This window comes from Mugil cephalus, chromosome 15 (assembly GCF_022458985.1).
Source record: "Mugil cephalus isolate CIBA_MC_2020 chromosome 15, CIBA_Mcephalus_1.1, whole genome shotgun sequence".
Classification (NCBI taxonomy): Eukaryota; Metazoa; Chordata; class Actinopteri; order Mugiliformes; family Mugilidae; genus Mugil; species Mugil cephalus.
The window spans coordinates 3,059,713-3,080,547 of NC_061784.1; the positions used below are offsets into that span (position 1 = coordinate 3,059,713).

Consider the following 20,835-nt stretch of genomic DNA (forward strand, 5'->3'; position numbering starts at 1 on the left):
AGGAAGTTAGCACGACGGGTAATTTCGAGCGCAGCACGGTGAGAAACATACAGACGTAGGAGGTAAGCACAGATAAACGAGTAAAATAAATCAAAACACCACTGACTGACATTGATGAAGTTGACTAACAAGGGTGACATTGATGGTCGGGTCCAGCTGCTGCCCTCCTTCCCTCCCTCCCTCTTGTTTGACCCAGTTGATGTCAAAGCTGGGATCACTACAAAGGGGCCAGTGTGGAGCGAGAGAAAACACCACGCTATGTTTCTCTTTTTAGGCAGAAAGTCCTCATCTTTTTACTTACCATTTCAGGCCTATGGTAAAAAAAAAAAAAGTGCAGTGATTTATTATTAAAACACATTAATCATACATTTAAGTTGTATTTAACTGCATTCAATTTAATGTGAATGCTGTTGCTGTTCCTTTTGAATTGGCAGACAGCTTTGTAGGGTGCCAGGATTTGTTCAGACTGCTGCAGACACGGTGCCATCTTATCAAACTCAGCGTGTCTCTTCAAAAAGAAAAAAAAAAGAAAAAAAAAACAGAACGTCTGAGGGACTGATCTGCTGTTGAACATAAATCCACTTCTCTAAAGACGGTGCGTTCAAAAGTAATAGCCTGCTGCATTCTCAAATTGTTTGCTTTCCACTGTGTCGCCTATTATCTCTTTAAAGCCCGAGCAATTACAGATCAAGTAATTAGTATGTAGAAAGGATTAATGACGCTGGCTTTGTTTCACTCAAAGTGAAGTGCGGAGGAATGATGCCTTTGAATTCTCAGAGAGAAACCATGCAAGAGAAGCAGACGGGGAGCGTTAATTAACCTCGATGCTGCATGTGAATGGCTGTCAGCTTTACTTGAGAATTGTAAATAAGCAATAATGTTGACAATCAAAGGACTGGGATTAGGTAGGAGGACAAGTTTTAGAGGCTTGCTCGCTTAGGTGACATGAAAAGAGAATATATAAATGCAATGTATTCCACAAAAACTGATGCATATGGTGGTCGGGGATGTGAGGAGCTCAGAGGATAAATATTTGGGTTTCGCTTAATAAGACTGCATTACAGTCACTGGTTATTACATGAATTGATTTTGAAGAACAACACTATCCAAGCTTTGAGTGACCATATATCATTACAACACATGTGACTCTGTCTCTGCCTGCAGTGTGGAGGTCTATATGTGATGTGCAACAGAGATCTGTCTATGAGGCAAGTTTGTAATTGTTTGCAGTGTGATGGATACACCCAGCAATATTTACGCTCTGAACGTGGTGTTGCGTGTGTTTAAACAGGGAAAGAGAAGGCCCTGTAAAAATATTTGCACCATCTCTTATCCCCGTTATTGTAATGCATGCCATGTTATCTTGTGTCAAAACGAGCAAACAGCCATCAAACAAACAAACAAGCACTTGGAGGACAAAAACACGTCAAGCTCAGTTAGAAGCGAATCAAATGGCAATGACCTCCAGCGGCAAGGACCTGAATTATTTGCTTTACCGCACGATGAAGTAAGGTCGGACGGAGCTGTTTTCCAGCCGGGTGTTTATTTAGTCGTGCCTTTGATTGTCTTTCATGATAATCTCAGGCTCTGCTGGCTGCTTGTTTGAAGCATGTCAGGCCTGCATCTGTCTGCAACTGCCACTGTGCTCCAATATTTCAAAGACAAACCCTAAAACAACACAGAGGGAGGATGAGGACTGGTACAAATGTGTTTAATAGCCTTTTGCAGTCTGCCACAGTAATGATCAGAAGTAAAACACCGTGTAAGGTAGCGCACGTAGTAGAATATGGATTAAAGAAAGGTGTAGTAACATTTCTGGGGAGATGCACGTCAGGCTGTGGAGCTGCATACTTACTGGATACAATTGATACAGATACTACAATAAGGCTGTTGTGATGAATCCAATTGCAGTTGCAGTGTGTAAGGCTTAAGGGCATCTAGTGGTGAGGCTGCAGACTTCAACCATCAGAATATCTATTGCCACAAAAGAATGTGCAGTTTACAGACAAATTAGTCTATTTTATGTTATGCATGTGACGTATGTGAATTTCACTGTGGCTGCTCAGAATGGAATAGGCCCTCTCTGGAGCCAGTGTATGGTTTGTCCGCTCTGGGCTACTGTAGAAAGAGAGCGTGCAACATGGCGGACCTGGTTCCTCTGGAGACCTGAAAGATTTATTCTGTGTTTTTGCGTGAAAACACACTGAAACGTTTCAGTTGAACAGAGGCTATTTTGGTTAGTTATTATGAATAGAGGACATGTTCCTAAATTCTATCGGATCTGTATTTTTTATCTAAAATAACTTCATTGTATTTGGATGTATTATATTAGTATAACAACAAATATAATACAGTAAAATACGGTCTCTACTTGCAGAGATGAGATCCAGTATGTGGAACTTCAAACTTCAAGATTTCCAAGCTTGATCTCCAAACATTCTACGGTATTTCTTTCCATAAACTCGCTGTGGTGTCAAAAACAATCCTAGATTTGCAAGCAGGTATGAGCTCCTAAAGTTAATCCTTTAATTGAGGATTACATGTCACAGTCTCTGATTACACTTAAAAGATCCTTATGAAATGAGATAAAATTCCAATTTCTGACAGTACTCATTTTTAGTTCCAAAAATCTTTTAATAGCCATCTCATTTAGATTAAACAATGTTATGATAGTTTCAAAGAAATCGGATCTCAATGCTTGATGTCCATCATGTCCATTCAGAAGAGCGGGACCCCTGGTTATAACGAGATATGCACGGGGTCCAAACCATTTTGAGAAGGAGCAATAATCTGTAAGGTTGATAAAACTCCTTGTTAAATGTGAATACTTGAATTGGTATACATACAATTACAATGTAATTACAGTCATCTTTCTGAAGTACCTTAACAGTATTCATAAACAAACAACAAATAAAATGTTGATCTAAATTTATTCTGTACAAACAAGGCAAGCCAAAAGAACCATGAGTTGGTTAGAGTAGGAAAACACATCTTACGCGACGCTCTTTTTATAGTAAAGCAGAAGTTATATTCCTACAATGTACTAAGCAAAAATTATAAGCACCAAAACAGAAAGGATAGCAAGGATATTGAAATAGACTACAATAGATTACACAACACTACGTATGCAAAACTGAATGGTAAATCTCAAACAATGCCAAATTTACATTTTTGCACCGCATGTTTCACCCATCCACACACTCATACGTCCAAACAAAGCCACACACATGGGTGCTATATTTTGCACTACCAGATAGAAATATTTTGGATAAATTTGACTTCTTCTTTTTTTTTCTTTTTTTTTTTTTACCACGTGTGACCAGTATTTGAGTAAAACTTCAATCCATTGTTGTTATGATTCCACAGTAATTACTTATGTAAGCGATGTACAAGGCATTTGAAAATAATTACAGTAAAAATACATTTTCATTATAAGCAATGTACCATGAGAAATATGTATAAAATAGCTTGATAATAGTAATAATAATACTGCTTTTCTGCTTTTCCCCGATCTCATCTCCGTCCGTTGCGAGTTGTAATGTCACTTTGTTCCACGAGATCAAAATAGATATCACAGAGTAAGAAAAAGCTTCCCATACAAATCCAACTGTATAAACATTATACTTGCTAGGTAAGTTCCAAAAAAGCCAAAGTGTAAAATGAAATGCACTTTTTCTTTTTGACTGCCTTTGAAAATGATTATTATAAAATGACTCTGCAGTTAGACTTTCTATTATGAGAGAGCAAAGCCAGGATGTTGGCGGTTGCACACCTTTGGAAAAGACAGAACAAACATATTCAATCCTATGTAACCTACACATCCTAAATACAGCTTTACATTTTCCATGTTTCTTGCGCGTCACATTTCTCCATCTCCTGCCAGGCTATACCCGTGTGGTAGAGTGGGTGCTGGGAAGGCCTGCAGAGCTATAACCAGCAGGGAAGGTGCTGTATGGACTCATATTGGAGAGGCCCATTAGGGAGTTGGGGATCATGGTGATGTTGTTGGGGGTCATCAGAGGGATGTCGTCAGGGGAGCGGCGTTGACCGAGTGAGTAGTCCATGCTGGGCGAGACATGAAGAGGATTGTGTAGGGCCTCACACTGGTTCCTTTGCTGGTTGGACAGGGTCTCATCCACTGTGGTGGTGTGGCCTGCATTGTTACCTTTGCTTTCACGCTGGGGACTCGGCTGCTGGGACGTGTCCTGGCGACTGCGCTTGTCCTTGCGGTAGTACAGGGCAGCGAAGGCCAGGACGTTGAGGAAGAGCAATGACGCCCCTACAGCAATAGTGACGCTGAGCTCTGTGGAGTAATCTCTGGGGTTCGGCATGATCAGAGGACCCATCTCTCTACCCCCTTCCCCGTCGCTGTGGGCAGTGGATACAGGAGGCCGTCCGGTGCTGCCAGACCTCTTACCATTAGACTGGGTAGGATCCAGCGGGGTAACCTTGGTGGTGGTGGAGGAGTAATGGAACATGTCGTGGAGGTTGTAGAGATGGGGCACCAGGTGTTTCCAGAAGGCCACTTTGGTGGCGCGGTAGTGGTCACGGATACGAGGCTTCAGGCCAATGTGCAAGTACAACTGGTCAAAGGGGTCGTACTTGGACCAGGCTACCTCCTCAAAGCGGTTGGCCTTGGTGTGGATGAACTTGGTGTCCTGTGGCACTGGTTTGTTAGGATCACTGTGGACACAGCATGGAATATTTTGGTCATAAAAGAGGGCGTTGGAAAGCTAAATAAAAGATTCAGACCTGAATTCCATTACACATCAGCTTTGAGCAGAATCCCAGTCAATTCAATAATTTGATGCTGATGTAATGAACATTAGTTAAATTTACTCAAACTACATTCATGTGAAATAGTTGCTGTAAATATAATACAGACATTTCACCTCTACAAGGAAACAGAAGGGTTCAATTATAATACAGGAAAGGTGAGGAACAAACAAAAATAGGTCAACATATTGGTGATATGTAATATCACCAAGTCTCCTCAAGAGCTCAGCATTTCCTCGTCTGTATGCACTGAAACAGCAGCCTACAGTAACCTACAGCGCTGTAGGCAGTACAGTGTGTGTTCGCCTACTGCTAAACTCATCATTCACAAGGATTCATTGCAGCCTTGCATTCGATATGCGGGAAGACTAGAGCAATGCAGCAGAGCCCCCCTTCCACCACTGTGCAACCCAGTAAGCCGTCTCTTATCTTCAAAAAACACCCATCAAAATCTTGTCCTCTGTATGACAAATCATAAAACACACTGACACTCCACAGCTTGCTTTTCCACTGCTGAGTCAGAGTTGGTGTAATTTCAGGTCAACATCAGACCAAAGCTTGTCTTGGATAATAAAACCAGAAGCTAAGATGAAACAGTCTCTTGCCATCCAAAACACATTCATCACAGGTAAAAAGGAATCCTATGTTGAATTAAAATCATTATTAATTCTAAACTGCCACAATGAAAGAAAAATAATGTAATATCTCTGTTTAACAGTCGATGGAAGGCGTCATACTTATATATATGCAGTGCCTTCATTTGATGGCAGTTTGTCATATGCTTTGTGTACACGGCCTAACTCTGTTTGTGTTGTACCGCTTGAAATTACAGCTTACAGTAAGGTCGACTTAGGTTTATAGAGTCATCATAGCAGCCTCTTCAAATTTTCTGTACAACATAACCTCTCTGTTAAACAACGAGGAACTGCCTTAAACATTTATGTGGATTAAGCTGTAAATTTTAAGATCACCTTTAGGAAATCTGGCCAAAGTGATGAAATTTTGTTATGTGCACTAGAAGAGCTTTTTTAAAGAATCCAAACATGATGCTGTCTCTTTTAGAAAAAATGAGACACAGTCTGGCATATAAAAGGAGGCAGCTCTAATTAGACAATGTGTACAGAATACACTCAATTTTGCCATTTGATCCGACTCTTTTCTGGTATATTGCATGATTTTTTTAGTATTTGGCATTATGTATGCAGTGAAGCCCAGCGCATATGTATGCTTGAATAATTAAGCAGTTTTTTTCCCTTGCATTTAGCAAGGGAAGGCAGACCTAACTTTAATTTGTGTCAGTTCTTAGACTTCAGATGTTAAAGGAATTCATATGAACCGATAAAAGCCAAAGCACAGTTTTTCATGTGTGAGTTCTTGTGAACTAACAAAGGAAAGGAGATAAGGCTGGAAGACATGGCATGGCAGAGGGAGTTCAGGCTGCACTTAATTAGGAAGCACTACTTAATCCTACAGTCCTTTAATCATTGTGATAAAGGATGTGTAAATGTAGCCGAAGCTAGAGGTTGAACATCTTAACACTAATAAGGGTTGTGTGGTCAGTTATGTTATACACCAATGACCCAACCACTAAGCCAATGCAGGGATATAAAACTAGATATTGAATGAGAGTGGAATGCATTGCAACAATGTGGAAATAAATCACATTTATGTACTTTGGTTTGACACTGGATTTGCTGTTACTCACCCACTCTTTGCGAAGTTGGTCCAGTAAGTCATAACCACAGCACTGAGCATGATGTCATTCCTGGAGAAGTTACAGGGAAACAGATCAGTCGGGCCCACCATTGGGATGCCAAATACATAAGGCACCTCGTCTCCGTGCGCTGAGTCAGACCACACCGGCTTCATAAGGCTCTGGCAGTGGTGGTAGAAGGCGTAGAAGTACGTGGGCGAGCCGTATCGGGCATGTAGGTCGGCCGTCACCACTGAAGGCTCCACCCATTGGTGGTCAGTGAAGAGGGCCACCAGGGTCTTCCTCCTGGTCTCCGGGTTGTCCTTGTCAGCCCAGTCTGTGTACATGAATTTAATTGTCTCCCTCAGCGTGTCCTTCCCTTCTGGGTAGCCGTACAAACTGTCCACAAAGTCTGACACAGCAAAGTCAAAGTCGCTGCCAGAAACACCGTCCTCCAGATCCATCACGTTCTCCACAAAGCGCAGCCCCTCTCCCTGATTCACACCGAGCATTATGTCATAGTTAAGGAACTCGCCCTGCTCCATCAGGATCTCAGGGTCATCTGGGATGACGTCTCCATCAATAACAGGGCCGAAAGCCACGCGGTATCTGGCCGCCTGGATGTCTTGCTCCACCAGCTCCTTAGCACTCTTCTTCTGCAGGCAGGAGACCATGTCCACTGTGTCCAGCACATTGCAGCCAACCCTTTCAGCAAGCATGCGAGTGTACTTCACTGGCTGGTAGTTGACAGCCCAGCTGGACAGTGCTGAACCACTTTGAATGATAGCTCTGTGGAACAGACCTTGAAACACAAATTCAGAAGAAAAAGAAATGGAACAAAGAGCGGTTAACATCATGATTATTTATAGCCTTCTGATTTGCAATAAGCTTAGTCTACATTTATTTCTATACACAATAAAATCCAGCCCTGGTTGCAATACAAAAATTAGGCAAAAGCAATCAAGGACACATACAATGTTTGATTACGAGTCAGGAAGATATGTCAGAATGAAGGATGATAAAGCAGCTGAGCTGAAAGGAAGCCGCTCAGTAAAGCAGCTGGTCAAAGAAATAAACCAGTAATAGGATGTGAGCTCCGTCTGTGGTTAATATAATGATAAAAAAAAGTGTCAAAAAAAATGTGCCGCTTGTGCTGATCCTCTTATTTGTTTCATGTGGTCCCTTCTCTATGCAGACGACAGCAAAAACACGTCAAAATAATGATCAATTTGCAGCATTGTTTCAGAGAGGAGGTCTCTAGTTTTCCATACACAAGTTATTCACACAAGTACCGTAATTGTGGAATCGTTAATACTGTGTGTCTAACAAGCTGTGCAGCTCACAGATAGACTGCTGATGCCAAGTGCAGGGTGGAGGGTGTGGGCAGAGAGCTGAATATGCAGTAACCCTGATCCTTCAATGTTGATACAGTAAACACGGTGCTCTGTTGAATTGTTTATATGCAGTGCGTCACCTCTGTCTCTGGGGATTTTGTATCTACCACCTTAAAATGACAAGTGATACGTATCAACTCAAAAAGAAATCTCTTCTAAGGTTAAGGCAAAGCAGTTGGTGGAAAAAGGGTGCAGGGACAGTGTCACTTTCTCCTTCCTTTGCTGTCATTTATTTGATTTTTTTTTTTAGGGCAGCAGCTAGCTAGTCTACTTCAAAGACAGCCGGAGGTCTTTGTGCATTTGCTGCAGCCGAGCTAGGACATCCAATACAAACCTCACAAAGGACAGCTGCCGCAGCCTATCTGGCATTGATGAAAACACACAGTTTCTGCCCTCCCTGTGATTTTGTCCAGCATCAATGGGAGAACCAGACAATTCCACAGGGATAAGAGGCTCAGTTCTGAATGGACCGCCCACATTGAAATACACATCTCTGATTCTTGTGAAGAGCTTTGGAGAAGAATTCATACGATATGTTTTCTTTTCTTTTCAGTGGATAGATGGTGGATTCCTTTGAGGAACGTATCCCCGCTATACACTGACATAAAAAGACATTTTGAAAAACAGTGTTACAGCTCTTAATGGCATAAATGTATGGCGTGACTGGGAGTGAAATATAAATTTTCACTGAAAATATTTTAACAATTGGAACTTTTACCATGTACAGTTAATTGCTCAAGGACCAGGACCCTCAAATCACAGATATCTTTGGACACTGTCTGTAGGTAAAACAAATCCAATGCAGCAGTGGCAGAGACGGATTGTCACAGGTGAAACTGATGACATGCTGAAAACTTACCGATGGGCTTTTTTAAGAGTTTCACGTTTTAAGAGGCTGAGCTTTTAGTGTGATTAGATTGGGGGGAACAAAAGCAATCACTTACTTAACAAACACCCCATTTTAACCTACTGCCATATCATAACACTTCATTTCCCTGCCAGGCTATTCTAAAAAAATAAAAATTACCTTTCAAAAAATATTAATTAAAGGATAAATTTCACATGTTAGATTCAAGAACGTTGTGATTAAACTTTATGAGGCCTCATAGCAATCAGATCAAAGAAACCGTTAAGGTCTTACCTTCTGAGTGGTGGGACAGCGTTAGCAGACTGACACAGGAAGCACCGATTCCAGATCCAAAAACCGTGATGCGTCCCGGGTCTCCTCCGAAGTAACCAATGTTTTTACTTATCCAGCGAAGGGCTTGAATCTGATCTAGGAGTCCATAGTTTCCTTTTGCAGCCTGGTCACCAGTGCTTAGGAATCCTGATGTGTACAGAAACACACACGCGCTGAAGTTATAACTCTCCAGTGTACATTTCGGCTTTTGTCCGTAGAACTGCAGGGGATCTGAATGATCCTCAAGGGTAAATATACCTTTGCTCTCTCCCACTGCGTTTACCACTCCAGTCAACTCCTTATAATAAGTCTCCAAGCAGCAGATACACTCAAGGACTGATCAGTCCTCTGCTCATCAAATCTGACTGCTCTCCTCACAACAGTGACATTAGATAATGAGCAAAGATAAACTGTATTTCTTAAGCTGAATTTCATGAAAGCGCACCAAGGTCATCTCTGCTCTTACAGTTGATTCCATTACATATTCCCTTGTCTATTCTCATAAACACTGGAGTGTTTACAATGTTAAACAAAAAACTTTTGACCTTGTGAATCTCACTGAATGTTGCATCCCTCCGTACAGTATTTAAATTATTTTATTTTCAAGGATGGCAAGGGCTGATAATCTTGCGCAGATTAGATAAACCCATCAGAAGGAAGACAAATTGTGTTTCCAGAATGGGTATATAATAGAGTGCAACAAGGACGAGGGATGATAAGCATTTGCCTCGCTTTGTCTCTGTATTTGTATGCAAATTAAGCTATGACATGCTACCAAGATCTTGTTCTTTTGTGCTGTTTTTTTTTTCTTCATTTTTCTCTCATGTCTCTACTTCTTTTTATAGGCTAATAACAGCCACACAAGTGGGGAATTAATAACCAGTATGATAGTTTATTCTCTCGGATTAAACAGGGTTAAATACCCCCTTTTGAAACGCAATTAAACACTGCGGCACAGAGACACTGTCCTCACCCAGTATTCCGATTCTGTAGTTGAGCGTGACGACAACAACGTTCCCATAGCTGGCCAAAACGCTGCCATCCATCATGTTCCCGGTGCCCTCCATATAGGAACCTCCATGGATGTAGACCATCACTGGCCGTGCTTCAGAGTCCCTTATATCTGCAAAGTCAACACACACACACACACATGCTGAGCAAACAAAAGCAGGGGAAACAGTAATGTAGTGGAGAATACAGCACTGTTACTAAAACTCCATATCCCAACGGTTCTGTATGAGGCATGGGATAAGACTGCTTAGAAAATGTGCTTAGAAGCAAGCCAGCGTGGAAGGCCTGTGGTTTGGAAGCTTTAATGACAATCAGAGAATGCATGGTAAACACACTCTGACGAGGGTGCATGAATAAAAACATCATTTTTTTTTATATTGCATGCAAACATTTGGGTATAATTGTGCTCTGCTCCGTATCTAAAATACTCTGGAGGGTAAAACATGTATTGGTTTAACTTTGATCTCAGTGGGGCACAAAATTCTGTCATTAACACACTTTATAGTGAAGTTCATAAAATGCATGTGCAAGCATAAAAACATGTTTTAGAACAGAGATCAGGTCTGAACTGGAAAGTATCATACCACACGAGCTCTTGTTGCTAAAATAGAAATAGAAAATCCATATTTCATGTTTTGGGACCAATTTAGTATATTGACTAATGACTGTCTTTAGAAGGAGTGTAAGACATATATAACTAGATAACACAATCTCTGGATCAATGTGCATGGCAATAGAGATGTAGCACTTACTAAAAGGAGTGCTCAATTCAAGACTCGGGATGCAGTAACGGCAAACTTACGTAACTATAAGCCAGATAACATTTTTCCTATTCCACTCAAAATAAAAGAACCCCCGCAGCAAAGCAAAAAGTAAAGATCGTAAGATCTTGAAACAAAAAGAATCCATGCATCAAGACTTGGAGCTTTTAAAAATACCTTCAGATATATGAGTCTCGGCATGTGAGAAAGCTGCCCCCTTTTTCTTGTGTTGGCTCCCTGGGATTCACATGAGGAAAAGAAAAAGAAGTAAAGATTTCAAAATAGCATGGGTGGCTGTAGATCTTATTTAATATCAAATTAAAGTTTCAGAATCGGGAGGAAAATGGTCCAGAGTTTCTCTTTTACAAAAGCTAGATGAGTTTATGTTTAATAGCTAGAGATACATGACATGGTTGCTTTATGATAGTCACAAAATTCTAATTTTAATAGCTATACAAGTGTTTCTGGTTAGATATTTATGAAGAATGGCACTTCATGTATGTCTACACACATTGTTACGTTTGAATGCGTTAAAAACTGTGACTGAAGTCCTGGTTAATTTCATCTGTGTCGAGAATTATATATTTACACAGTATGTCATGCAAATTGTCAGAGGAACTACAAATGCATAAAATAAAATGGCTTAGTTAATTCCCCTGAAATAAATCTGAAAATGTAATTAACCTGTTTTGTATGCCAGGTGAGGAAGCCTATAGGCAGCACTGAGGCGATGTGCTTCATAAAATGTGAGCTGCACCATTTTGGACTGCTACCTCTCAGGCAGGCTGTTTATCTGTTGTTGCTATGCTACCATTGAAAAAGCCAGTTGAGAGTGGTGTGTTACCTACATAAGATGAACATGGCTCAACTTTGAATGCTGAATGTTTTGCATTACTCGCTTTTGAACGCTTTTGAGGGAGGCTGCATATTCTCAGAAACCTTGCTTAATTGGCATATTGAAGGTTCCTGAATGAGAGAAATCTGTTTGTCAACACGAGATTCAGAGAACACGAGGCATTACCGTGGTTTTACATCGCTCTGCTAATCTACAGATTCACAGCAGGCGTGTAGAGTGTTCCCTTGCTGGTTCATTTCACAGTTCTATTAGTTACAAAAATAGGCAAGGATTCAGCATGCAGTAGACAGTTGACTCCTGTACCTCTCTAATTGGCCCCCAACAGACACACTGTCTGAACAAAGCAGTGATTCTGTAATATAAAGATTTTTTTTCCTACAAAACCCGCTTTACTGGGTTTTCCAAGTAATCTGCATGATTGCCTTTGGGACTCACTGGTGACAGGAAAGCATGATAGAATCATTATTTTAAAAGCTAAAAGATATTGCTTAGTTTGGGTGAACCAGCACTTGAACAACACAGCAATATTTCCCTGGGAAAACCAGCACACAACTCAGTGCATTTATGTTTACATGTGCCCCTCTATTTGTTTCTTTTGTCTGCATTTGTCTACATAGTTAAACACCACATGGTGTCAACATTATATGAGACTGATGCAGTTATATTCTTGCAGCGGAATATTTTATTACTTCAGTGCGTGCGTCTCTGTGTATCTAAACAAAAGATCAATTCATTGGCATCGGGGTAAAATCTCCAGTTGCCATAGCTACCAAATAATGTGCAGCGTGTCAGACAACAATGACATTGCTCTGGATGGTAAATCAGCCTTTGGTGGCAGCAATGACATGAGCATTGGTCATACGCATGATTTATGATGATCACGAGACGACGATAATGGTGATCAATGGACATGGAGAGTCACTGCCGTCTGTTTTACTGCACCAACTCACCATCCTCTGTCGGAGTGTAGATGTTTAGATATAAACAGTCCTCGCTCTGATCTTGAATGTATGTGGCGACCGTGTCCAGGTTATAGGTGAACCATATTGGCATCATGATTTCTGGAACGGTATTGTGGATGTTCTGAGGGCACACAGGCATGAAGTGGGTAGCATTCTTGACACCCGACCAAGAGGAGGGCTGCTCGGGGGGCATGAAACGCTTCTCGCCCACTGGCGGAGCAGCATAGGGAACCCCGAGATACTGATCAACTGGTCTGAGGACCTCACTGGGCACAGGTACCCTAAGCCCTCGCAGTTTCCCGAACTGAGTCGTCACAGTTGGGTAGAACTTCTGGCTTGTGGCCTTGGTCAACGACCAGCAGGAGCATAATATCCACCAAAGAAGAGCACAGTGGGTGATGGTCGCAGTCCCTTGCTGATGCAGCAGGTGTGCAGGCAACAGATGGTCTCTGAATGTAGCCAGCCACATGGTCTGGGCAAGACAGTGCCCCTGCACAACACAAATGCGCACTGTAGTGTCTGTTCAATACCTTTCAGCTGACCGTGTCAAACAGACATCACTCGCAGCGCCTTTAGATCCAGCGGTTATCAAATCCAAAAACACCTCAGCCAGATATGGACCGCCCCCACTTCCACTTTTCATTGCAGTAAGTACAGATCTGGAAACAAGACGTGTAGAAAAATTAGACCAGGAACAGATAAAATATTTGAAAGCTGTCAAAAGACCTGTATAACTTTTGATAAAAGCATTACATTCTTCTAGTAACTCGACATTACCATTTTTACATTAGCTGCTGAATACTGATCTTTATGTGTCAGTGGGGGAGGAATTTGAAAAACCCATCTGCTCTGATGTTGGAGTGACACCGCGTATGCATCTCAGCATAAAGGTGTTAAACATCCCTTTGCTTATGTAGAAGCAACAAAGTAAACAGCAAAGAAATACACCTCAGCGAGATTAAAAAGACCAAATAAATGTCTCAGACTTGATTGTGATGTTTCAGTATATTTAGTGAAAAGAGAATCTTTGTATCTTTTTGTGGCTTTCTGTACATCTTAGCCACTGAAACAAAGATACAAGAAAAAAAACAAAACAAAAAAAAACGTAAATGTTTCCAGAACAAAGACGTCTGATGGAACCACACAAAACCCTCCGCACAGAGGAATTACAGGCTAATGGAAAGACTTGAAGAAGGCTTATAAGTGAGATAAATACCAAACGAAAAGCACCCTTTTACAGTTTTTATGGTGAATTTGATTTGCTGTAGCCTACCTTTCTGCAATTTTACCTTCTTTCAGGAAACAGAAATGGTTAGTCATGGAAAGAAAATGAAAAACTGACGTATCTTATTCAGCTTCTACGTATGAACAGGTTTTTTTTTAAATTCTATTAAAAACACTACTTTTTCAGTGTTTTAAAATATAGCCGTGTGTGTGCATATCAGACAAAGAGAAATCCATAAATGAAATCCTGACCATTCCACATCGAGTGGAAGAATATTTGATTTGGAGATCTGTGCTCTGGATGCAAAGATGCAAACATTTTGCCACGCATGCACGCATGCATCTGTCTCCTTATCCAAATCAAGTCACCAGAGCATCTGTGCAATGATACGTGATAGCTAGTCGCTGGGTTGTCAGTGCACATGCTTTAGTAAACAGGAGAGTACACAGTGGCAATCACAGCATCCCTTCTTGGTTCTTATAGTCTAGGGTAGCTCCACATGAGGTTCTCATGGACTTGTCAATGAACAACACAAAAACAAGCTTGTTAATTTAATCAGATTTATTGATGAGTACTGCCCCAAGCTTTGGGAAAGACTGCCGCTAAACAGCTGCATTTTTATAACTATGAATCTATTAGGGAAAGGAACGACTTCTCCTGACTAACATGAGAAATTACCTAATGTGGAGCACTGGCTTCTCTCTCTCTTTGTCTCCTACATTTTCTTTATACTACAGCACAAATGAAGCTTCTATCTCGCACGTGTGGCATATCCCCTAACATGAACATCATTACAGTTAATCTACTCTCAAGCAATGAGACAAATCAGATCAGTTTTCTTCTCACACCAGAGGTTTGTTGTAGAAATATTCCCAGGCCAGCGTTGTCTTTATTAATTAACAGTTATGAATGTTCCGCTACATAACATGGGAAAAGGGACAAGACTTATTTTATCCCTTATCAATTATATGACAATAATGTACAGCTCCCGAGACATTAACATGGGGAAGACAGAGAACCTGATTTTTTTTCTTCACAGATCGGGGCACGTCGTCTTGTTGGAAAGTGACACAGATAATAAATCATTTGGATCCATTTGGAGGTGAAAACCAGTCTCTGTTCACAAAATCTGCAGTAAAATCACCTTCAATTATGAAATGTGCAGTAATAGGCTGTAGAGTCAGACTTGGTCAGTTGACTCTCGTTTAATAAGCAGAGAAAGACACTGCTGGGGCTGGTGCAGATCAAAGAGATAATATAAATGTTTCAAATGGGTGGAATCTCTTTTGAATTGCACCTGCATGACATTAGTTTCAATCGATTGCATGTAATCAAACATTTTATTGAATTAGCAGAGCAAAGCTATGGTCGAGATTTACCTAAGACGTTTTTTTTTCTTGCTTTTTTGTCTTAGTGATACCACTGCAGACTGACAAAGAATTGGATTATATCCTTTTTTGTCCCAACTTCTCTCCGTCTTAGATGGGACAGATGTGGATAAAAGCTTTATAGCTTACACCAAATGGGATGTGTAATAAAAGTGAGGCATCACTCAGTCAAGTTTGTTACACTGCAAGTTATTGGGCAATTTAGACTGGCAACATGCCCAGAACATAGAACTAAGTGATATGTCAAAAATTCTGGATATTTTACATCATAAACATTTTACTGTAAAAGACATTTTTTTTTTTTTTTGCACCAGTCAGAGGTTTGAGTGGACATGCTCTCCTGTGTTTCTTTCCATTAAAATACTTCCATTTGACCAGCTTGATCCCAGTCACAGACCTATTAGGATGATTGCTATAATCATGTTCCATTCCCACCAATATTATCTCTACACCTACATCATTGACAGGCACACAATTCAACACCAATTCAGCACTAATAAAAATCTCTGGGACAACGTCGTATCGATTGGGCTCTGGTAGCCCTTGACATAAAAGCATTTGAGAAGGAGCCTAGTATGTCAGACAGCAGTACTGGGCTCCCAATGCCCTTGTAATTCGACTGGTGTGGATCATACCGTTTCAGTGGATTTCCCAAATCCCTTTTAATTTAGCACTGCGATAAAGAGGAGGAGGGTTTGGTGTAAAGGGGAAAAACAACATCCAAGGAACATGTTGGTAGCACTCAACGTAATGATTAGTGCTTTATAAATTAATGCATGGATCCAGACCCACTGAGAAAACCAAGCCACAGCCCACGTAGCATCGACAAACTGCTTTAGTGTGTGTGTGTGTGTTTGTGAGAGAGAGAATGTGTGTGTGCTGCTTCGCGTTGTGACTGAAGAGCTTGTTTAATCTAGGTCTAGGACGGTATAATATTGGATAAAATTGGTAAAAACGTCGAGCAAACGTGTTCTCCAACATTGAACATCGTTGAGCAATAGCTTTGAATAAATCTACAAACCTTTCTGCATGTGATCAATCTGAACAAAGATTCGTCCCATGGACAGAAAAAGCACAAAACAACAGTATCATTAGGTTAACTCACCTGCTTTTACAGAGGCACAAACGCGCTCCATCTCGAGATTTCCTCCATACCATTCCCGTCAGTTTCGCTAAAAGACAACGGGCTGTGCGTGTGTCAGCGTGGATTATTTCCCTCGGTTTTAGTATCAAACACACAGATCTTTACTCTTATCTCCTGCTTCGCACAGTCCGTGTGCTTTGCGCATTCACGACGCCAAGGTCAGGAGCGCCAACGGTTTTAATGGAGCGCCCACCATAGAGATCTCTGTACGGCGCCCACTGCCAGCGCGTTACTAGGCAACCACCGGGATACGCCAGTGCATTACATCCACCATCCAAAACCCGGCTGAATCCCAATTTAGAAACCATTAACCAACCACCTTAACCTCGGACAGCACTCGTTTACGCGCACGGTTTGTGTAGGGGCGAAATCCACCTTTGACCATGTTTAAAAACTGAGGCTATTAAATATGCGAGCCTGCACGCAGAAAAGGTGTGCATTTGGTTTTTCCATAAGCATTTTTAGCAAATTGTGACAACGATAAATGGGATTTGTGTCCCCAGTTTCCCTTTGGCTTTCTAATATATTTTAAATTTGATTCAGAACATAGGCTAATCGATGTGAAATTATCAACCAAACCAAACTGTTTTCTCATCAATATGGCAATAGTATGTCTAAAAACACTACTGAAGACACTACTGAAGAACCTTGCAAAGACCACCATGAAAACTAGTGCATAACAAAGACTGGCACGTTGCCTCTCTCTTTATGACACACAAAAACAATCTATTTTCTGTGTTTTCTGCCACTGTTATAGCTCTCCTCCTTGTATCGTGTCAGCTTTGAGTTTTTTTAATTTATTTGATGTCTTTCTTTGTGTATTCTTGAGTTAACCTCACGAAATATGGATCTCCCACTGAAATCTCTCCCAACAATACACCACAAATCCACTAAGATACAGCATGAGGTCCTGCATATGAGGCAAAGTCCACGCATTTGCTGACAGAGCAGAATTTTTCTCCACATATCCTTTTTTTAATAATGCCCAGTGGCCACAGCTGCGATGTGCAGCTGATGGAATGTTTCAACAGATCTTGGGAAAGAGATACTGCCCACTTATATCTGTTTCAAGAAGTACTGGACTGAATAGCCGCATGACATGTGAAAATCCAACAGGCTTATGTGCAAATTCAAGACATTTTAATTAAAGACACACTTCCCAGTGCAGATATTTGCAGCCGTGCATGAACTCCAAATGAAAGCTGAATCAGCTTGACTGGGGATAAAGATGAAACAACCTCTGTGGCTATGTGGGTGCTAAGATACCAGTCTGTCAAAACAAAAGAAATATGTTTGTTTTTATTTCTAGTTAAAGTTATGGATCTATAGTTGATATATAAACTGTTGTTTTAAGAGAACTTTTGCCACGTAATCATAGGCTTCAACAGAGAAGTCTGTGCTAGTCTGAATGGTAGGCACTGTGCTGGATTTGTCCAAGTCAGTGTCCCAAAAGCCAGAGTGCAGCCAGAGATCAGTTTGCAACTTCTTTGTGACATTCCTGGCGATGCACTACAACCCTTTTACCTCACCTGGTGTGTGGGACCACATGTTGTTTCTTACCTATTTAAAATGCGCTCAGTGATGGGGCATAGGAGTTGGACAAACTCTGTTATGGGAAGAGTTTAATGAGCCCATAGAGGGGGGCATTCTGTTGTCTTCAAAAAGGAAGTTGCTCTAAGAAGGTGTAGATAAAGACTTCTGTGGTGCAAGCGAACATAGAACAAAATGGATATAAGTCACACTGCCCTGTGGTCACAAAACACACTAGGTACTTACTGAAACAACAAGGCTGCTGTTACAAGTGCCTAAGAGGAGCCTCCCTTCAAGTGTACTGGGGTTCTCCCCTAGGATCTTAAAAGGACTGAGGCTTGGTTTGTTCTTATTAGGATTGTATTAGGATGCTTCCAACGTACATCCAACTGGGAGAAGACCCCAGAGAAGACCTATGAAGTGATGTCGCAATCTGGACCCAGGTCAGTATACCATTTATTGTTACAATTCACACTCTGCTGTCTCCCTTTTGCAAAATACTTAGCTTTCCATCCAAGTATTGCCTGCGGTAAATATTCCCCTTAATAAGCTCAAGATAGAGCATCTTAATTCTGACCTCTTTTTGATAAGGTCAGTGTTGCCTTTGTTGACAGGATTCCCAGTGGTCCTACCTCTTTTTTCCCCTCTCCCTGTGCTTTGTACTTGAAGACCTACTGCAGTGCCAGGCACGTGCTAAGAAGATACAATACCAGCATGTCCAAATAATTTACAGGACTCCCACTGTTCTTCTCAAACAACTACTTCACTACATTGATTATATTATCTGAGATCCATGTCAATCATGCGGCACAGACAGCAAGACTGTTCCTCTTGGTAGTGTACCATATTTCTTTGGTATTTGCTTAGGTAGTTATGCATACCCTTTCCCTCTATCAGCTTTTTTTTTGTTGTATTGGCACCTTGCATGTATGGTATATGCAATAATGTATGCATATTAATCAAACAAAAATTTCGCTTTGTTCCTTGAATGCACCATAAATAGATTAGATTAGATGAAACTTTAATGAACCCCTGGGAAAAGTGGGTCACAGCAGCAATCCAGCACACAATATAGTGTAGGTAAAAGCAAACAGAAATGCTGCAGAAGACACCACCAGAGGAAAATAACACAACAGGATGTATAAAATATGTGGCGGTTTAAGTGAATACAGTCAGAGGAGGGTTGAATAGAAAAAAATAGTGTTTTCTGTGAAGGTAGTCCCATATTTACTGATTATGGATTGAAAGCAGATGGAGGAAGGCTAGCACACACAAATCTTTGATGATTAGCATATGTCAAATTGTTATTGATATATTGATAATGGTGCAGTTCTAGGGTAACAGAGAGTATGCAAGGCAACACACAAATCAGGTTATATAATCAAATTACTACCGATTACCATTCAAACCTGCTCTCATTGCTCAATGGACCCTTTTCAGCCAGGCTGGTGATATAATGCAGAAATAGACTGTCAGACACCCATGGGCGCTTTTGAGGTGAGGGAGTCCCAGGCAAAGAAGGAATGGCATAGTTTCAGGTTATCACCTCATTAAGTGCATTTCCACCAAACCCCTCTTTCATTAGTTATCACAGTAGTGTCTCTTAACATCTAGATAATCAATGACTGAAAATATAATAGAACAGGTCACAGTTTTTCATAGTTTTCCTGACTGCATTCATGGCAGCAAATGTAATTACAGATGGAACTACAGGGGGATCCTAGGTAGATAAATAATAGAGATCATAGAAAAATAAATATATATTAAATATATTGAAATAAATTCCTGGTGTGACCACCTGTCCATTAGTGTGATATAAAGAGGGTAAAATAAGTATTGAACACATCATAATTTTTCATAGAAAACAAATTTCTAAAGGTGCTAATATTGACATGAAATTTTCACCAGGTGTTGGTAACAGCCCAAGTAATCTATACATAGAAAGAAACCAAAACAAATAAGTTCAAAAATAAAGTTATGTCTAATAATGTAAAATAAAAGGAGGGAAAAAAAGTATTGAACACGCTTACAGATATTTAATACTTTATACACAATTCTTTTTTGGTAATGATAGCTTCAAGACGCCTCCTTTGGCCCATTCTTTGACACAAACAGTCTTTAAAATTTTAAGGTTCCATGGGCCTCTTCTATGAACTCTGATTTTTAGCTTTCCATAGATTTTCAATTGGATTCAAGTCAGATGACTGGCCGAGCCATTCTAGCAGCTTTATTTTCTTTCTCTAAAGCCAGTTGAGAGTTTCCTTGGCTCTGTGTTTGGGATCATTGTCTTGCTGAAATGTCCATCCTCATTTTATCTTCATTCTGGTAGATGGCAGCAGATGTTTCTCAAAAATGTCTTAGTACAGTTTTCCATCCATCCTCCCTTCAACTATATGAAGTTTGCCAGTACCATATGCAGAAAAACAGCCCCACACCATGATGTTCCCACAACCAAACTTCACTGTCAGTGTGGTGTTTTTGGGGTGATGTGCAGTGCATTTTGTCCTCCAAACATGGTGTGTGTTATGGCATCCAAAGAGTTCAATTTTACTCTCTTCTGACCAGACTATGTTCTCCCAGTATTTTACAGGCTTGTCCAAATGTTGAGTCTTGCGTGGTGAGCGTGCATACAGGCCATGGCTGTTGAGTGTGTTGCTTATTGTTTTCTTTGAAACAATTGTACCTGCTAATTCCAGGTCTTTCTGAAGCTCTCCATAAGTGGTCCTTGGCTCTTGGACAACTCTTCTGTAATAATACTTTTTCTCCTCTGTCAGAAATCTTGTGAGGAGCACCAAGTCATGGCCAGTTTATGGTTGAATGATGTTCTTTCCACTTCTGGGTTATGGCCCCAACAGTGCTAACGGGAACATTTAGAAGTTTAGAAATCCTTCTGTAACCAGTGCCATCAGAATGCT

At 40.8% G+C, this 20,835-nt stretch overlaps 1 protein-coding gene across 2 annotated transcripts; it reads right to left on the minus strand.

The window, feature by feature from the left end:
• Window positions 1–2,613: 2,613 nt before the first annotated feature.
• Window positions 2,614–16,609, minus strand: nlgn3b (neuroligin 3b). 2 transcript variants are annotated; one of them, XM_047607468.1, is made up of 7 exons: window positions 16,352–16,609; window positions 12,622–13,292; window positions 10,993–11,052; window positions 10,017–10,166; window positions 9,005–9,190; window positions 6,482–7,271; window positions 2,614–4,683 (listed from the first exon to the last, which is right to left on the minus strand). In XM_047607468.1, exons 2-7 carry the CDS (start codon window positions 13,100–13,102, stop codon window positions 3,885–3,887), a joined length of 2,466 nt encoding a protein of 821 aa, XP_047463424.1. In that variant the 5' UTR covers window positions 13,103–13,292; window positions 16,352–16,609; the 3' UTR covers window positions 2,614–3,884. The 2 variants fall into 2 exon arrangements, with proteins under 2 accessions (XP_047463424.1, XP_047463425.1); XM_047607469.1 differs by lacking the exon at window positions 10,993–11,052.
• Between the last annotated feature and the right edge of the window lie 4,226 nt (window positions 16,610–20,835).

Bases quoted from the DNA above. Each gene is read 5' to 3' on its own strand.
- nlgn3b (XM_047607468.1), bottom strand. From the start codon at position 13,102: ATGTGGCTGGCTACATTCAGAGACCATCTGTTGCCTGCACACCTGCTG. The intron at 11,053-12,621 runs GTGAGTTGGTGC...TGTGAATCCCAG, and splicing joins CTACACTCCGACAGAGGATG to GGAGCCAACACAAGAAAAAG. The intron at 9,191-10,016 runs GTGAGGACAGTG...TGTACACATCAG, and splicing joins CTACAGAATCGGAATACTGG to GATTCCTAAGCACTGGTGAC.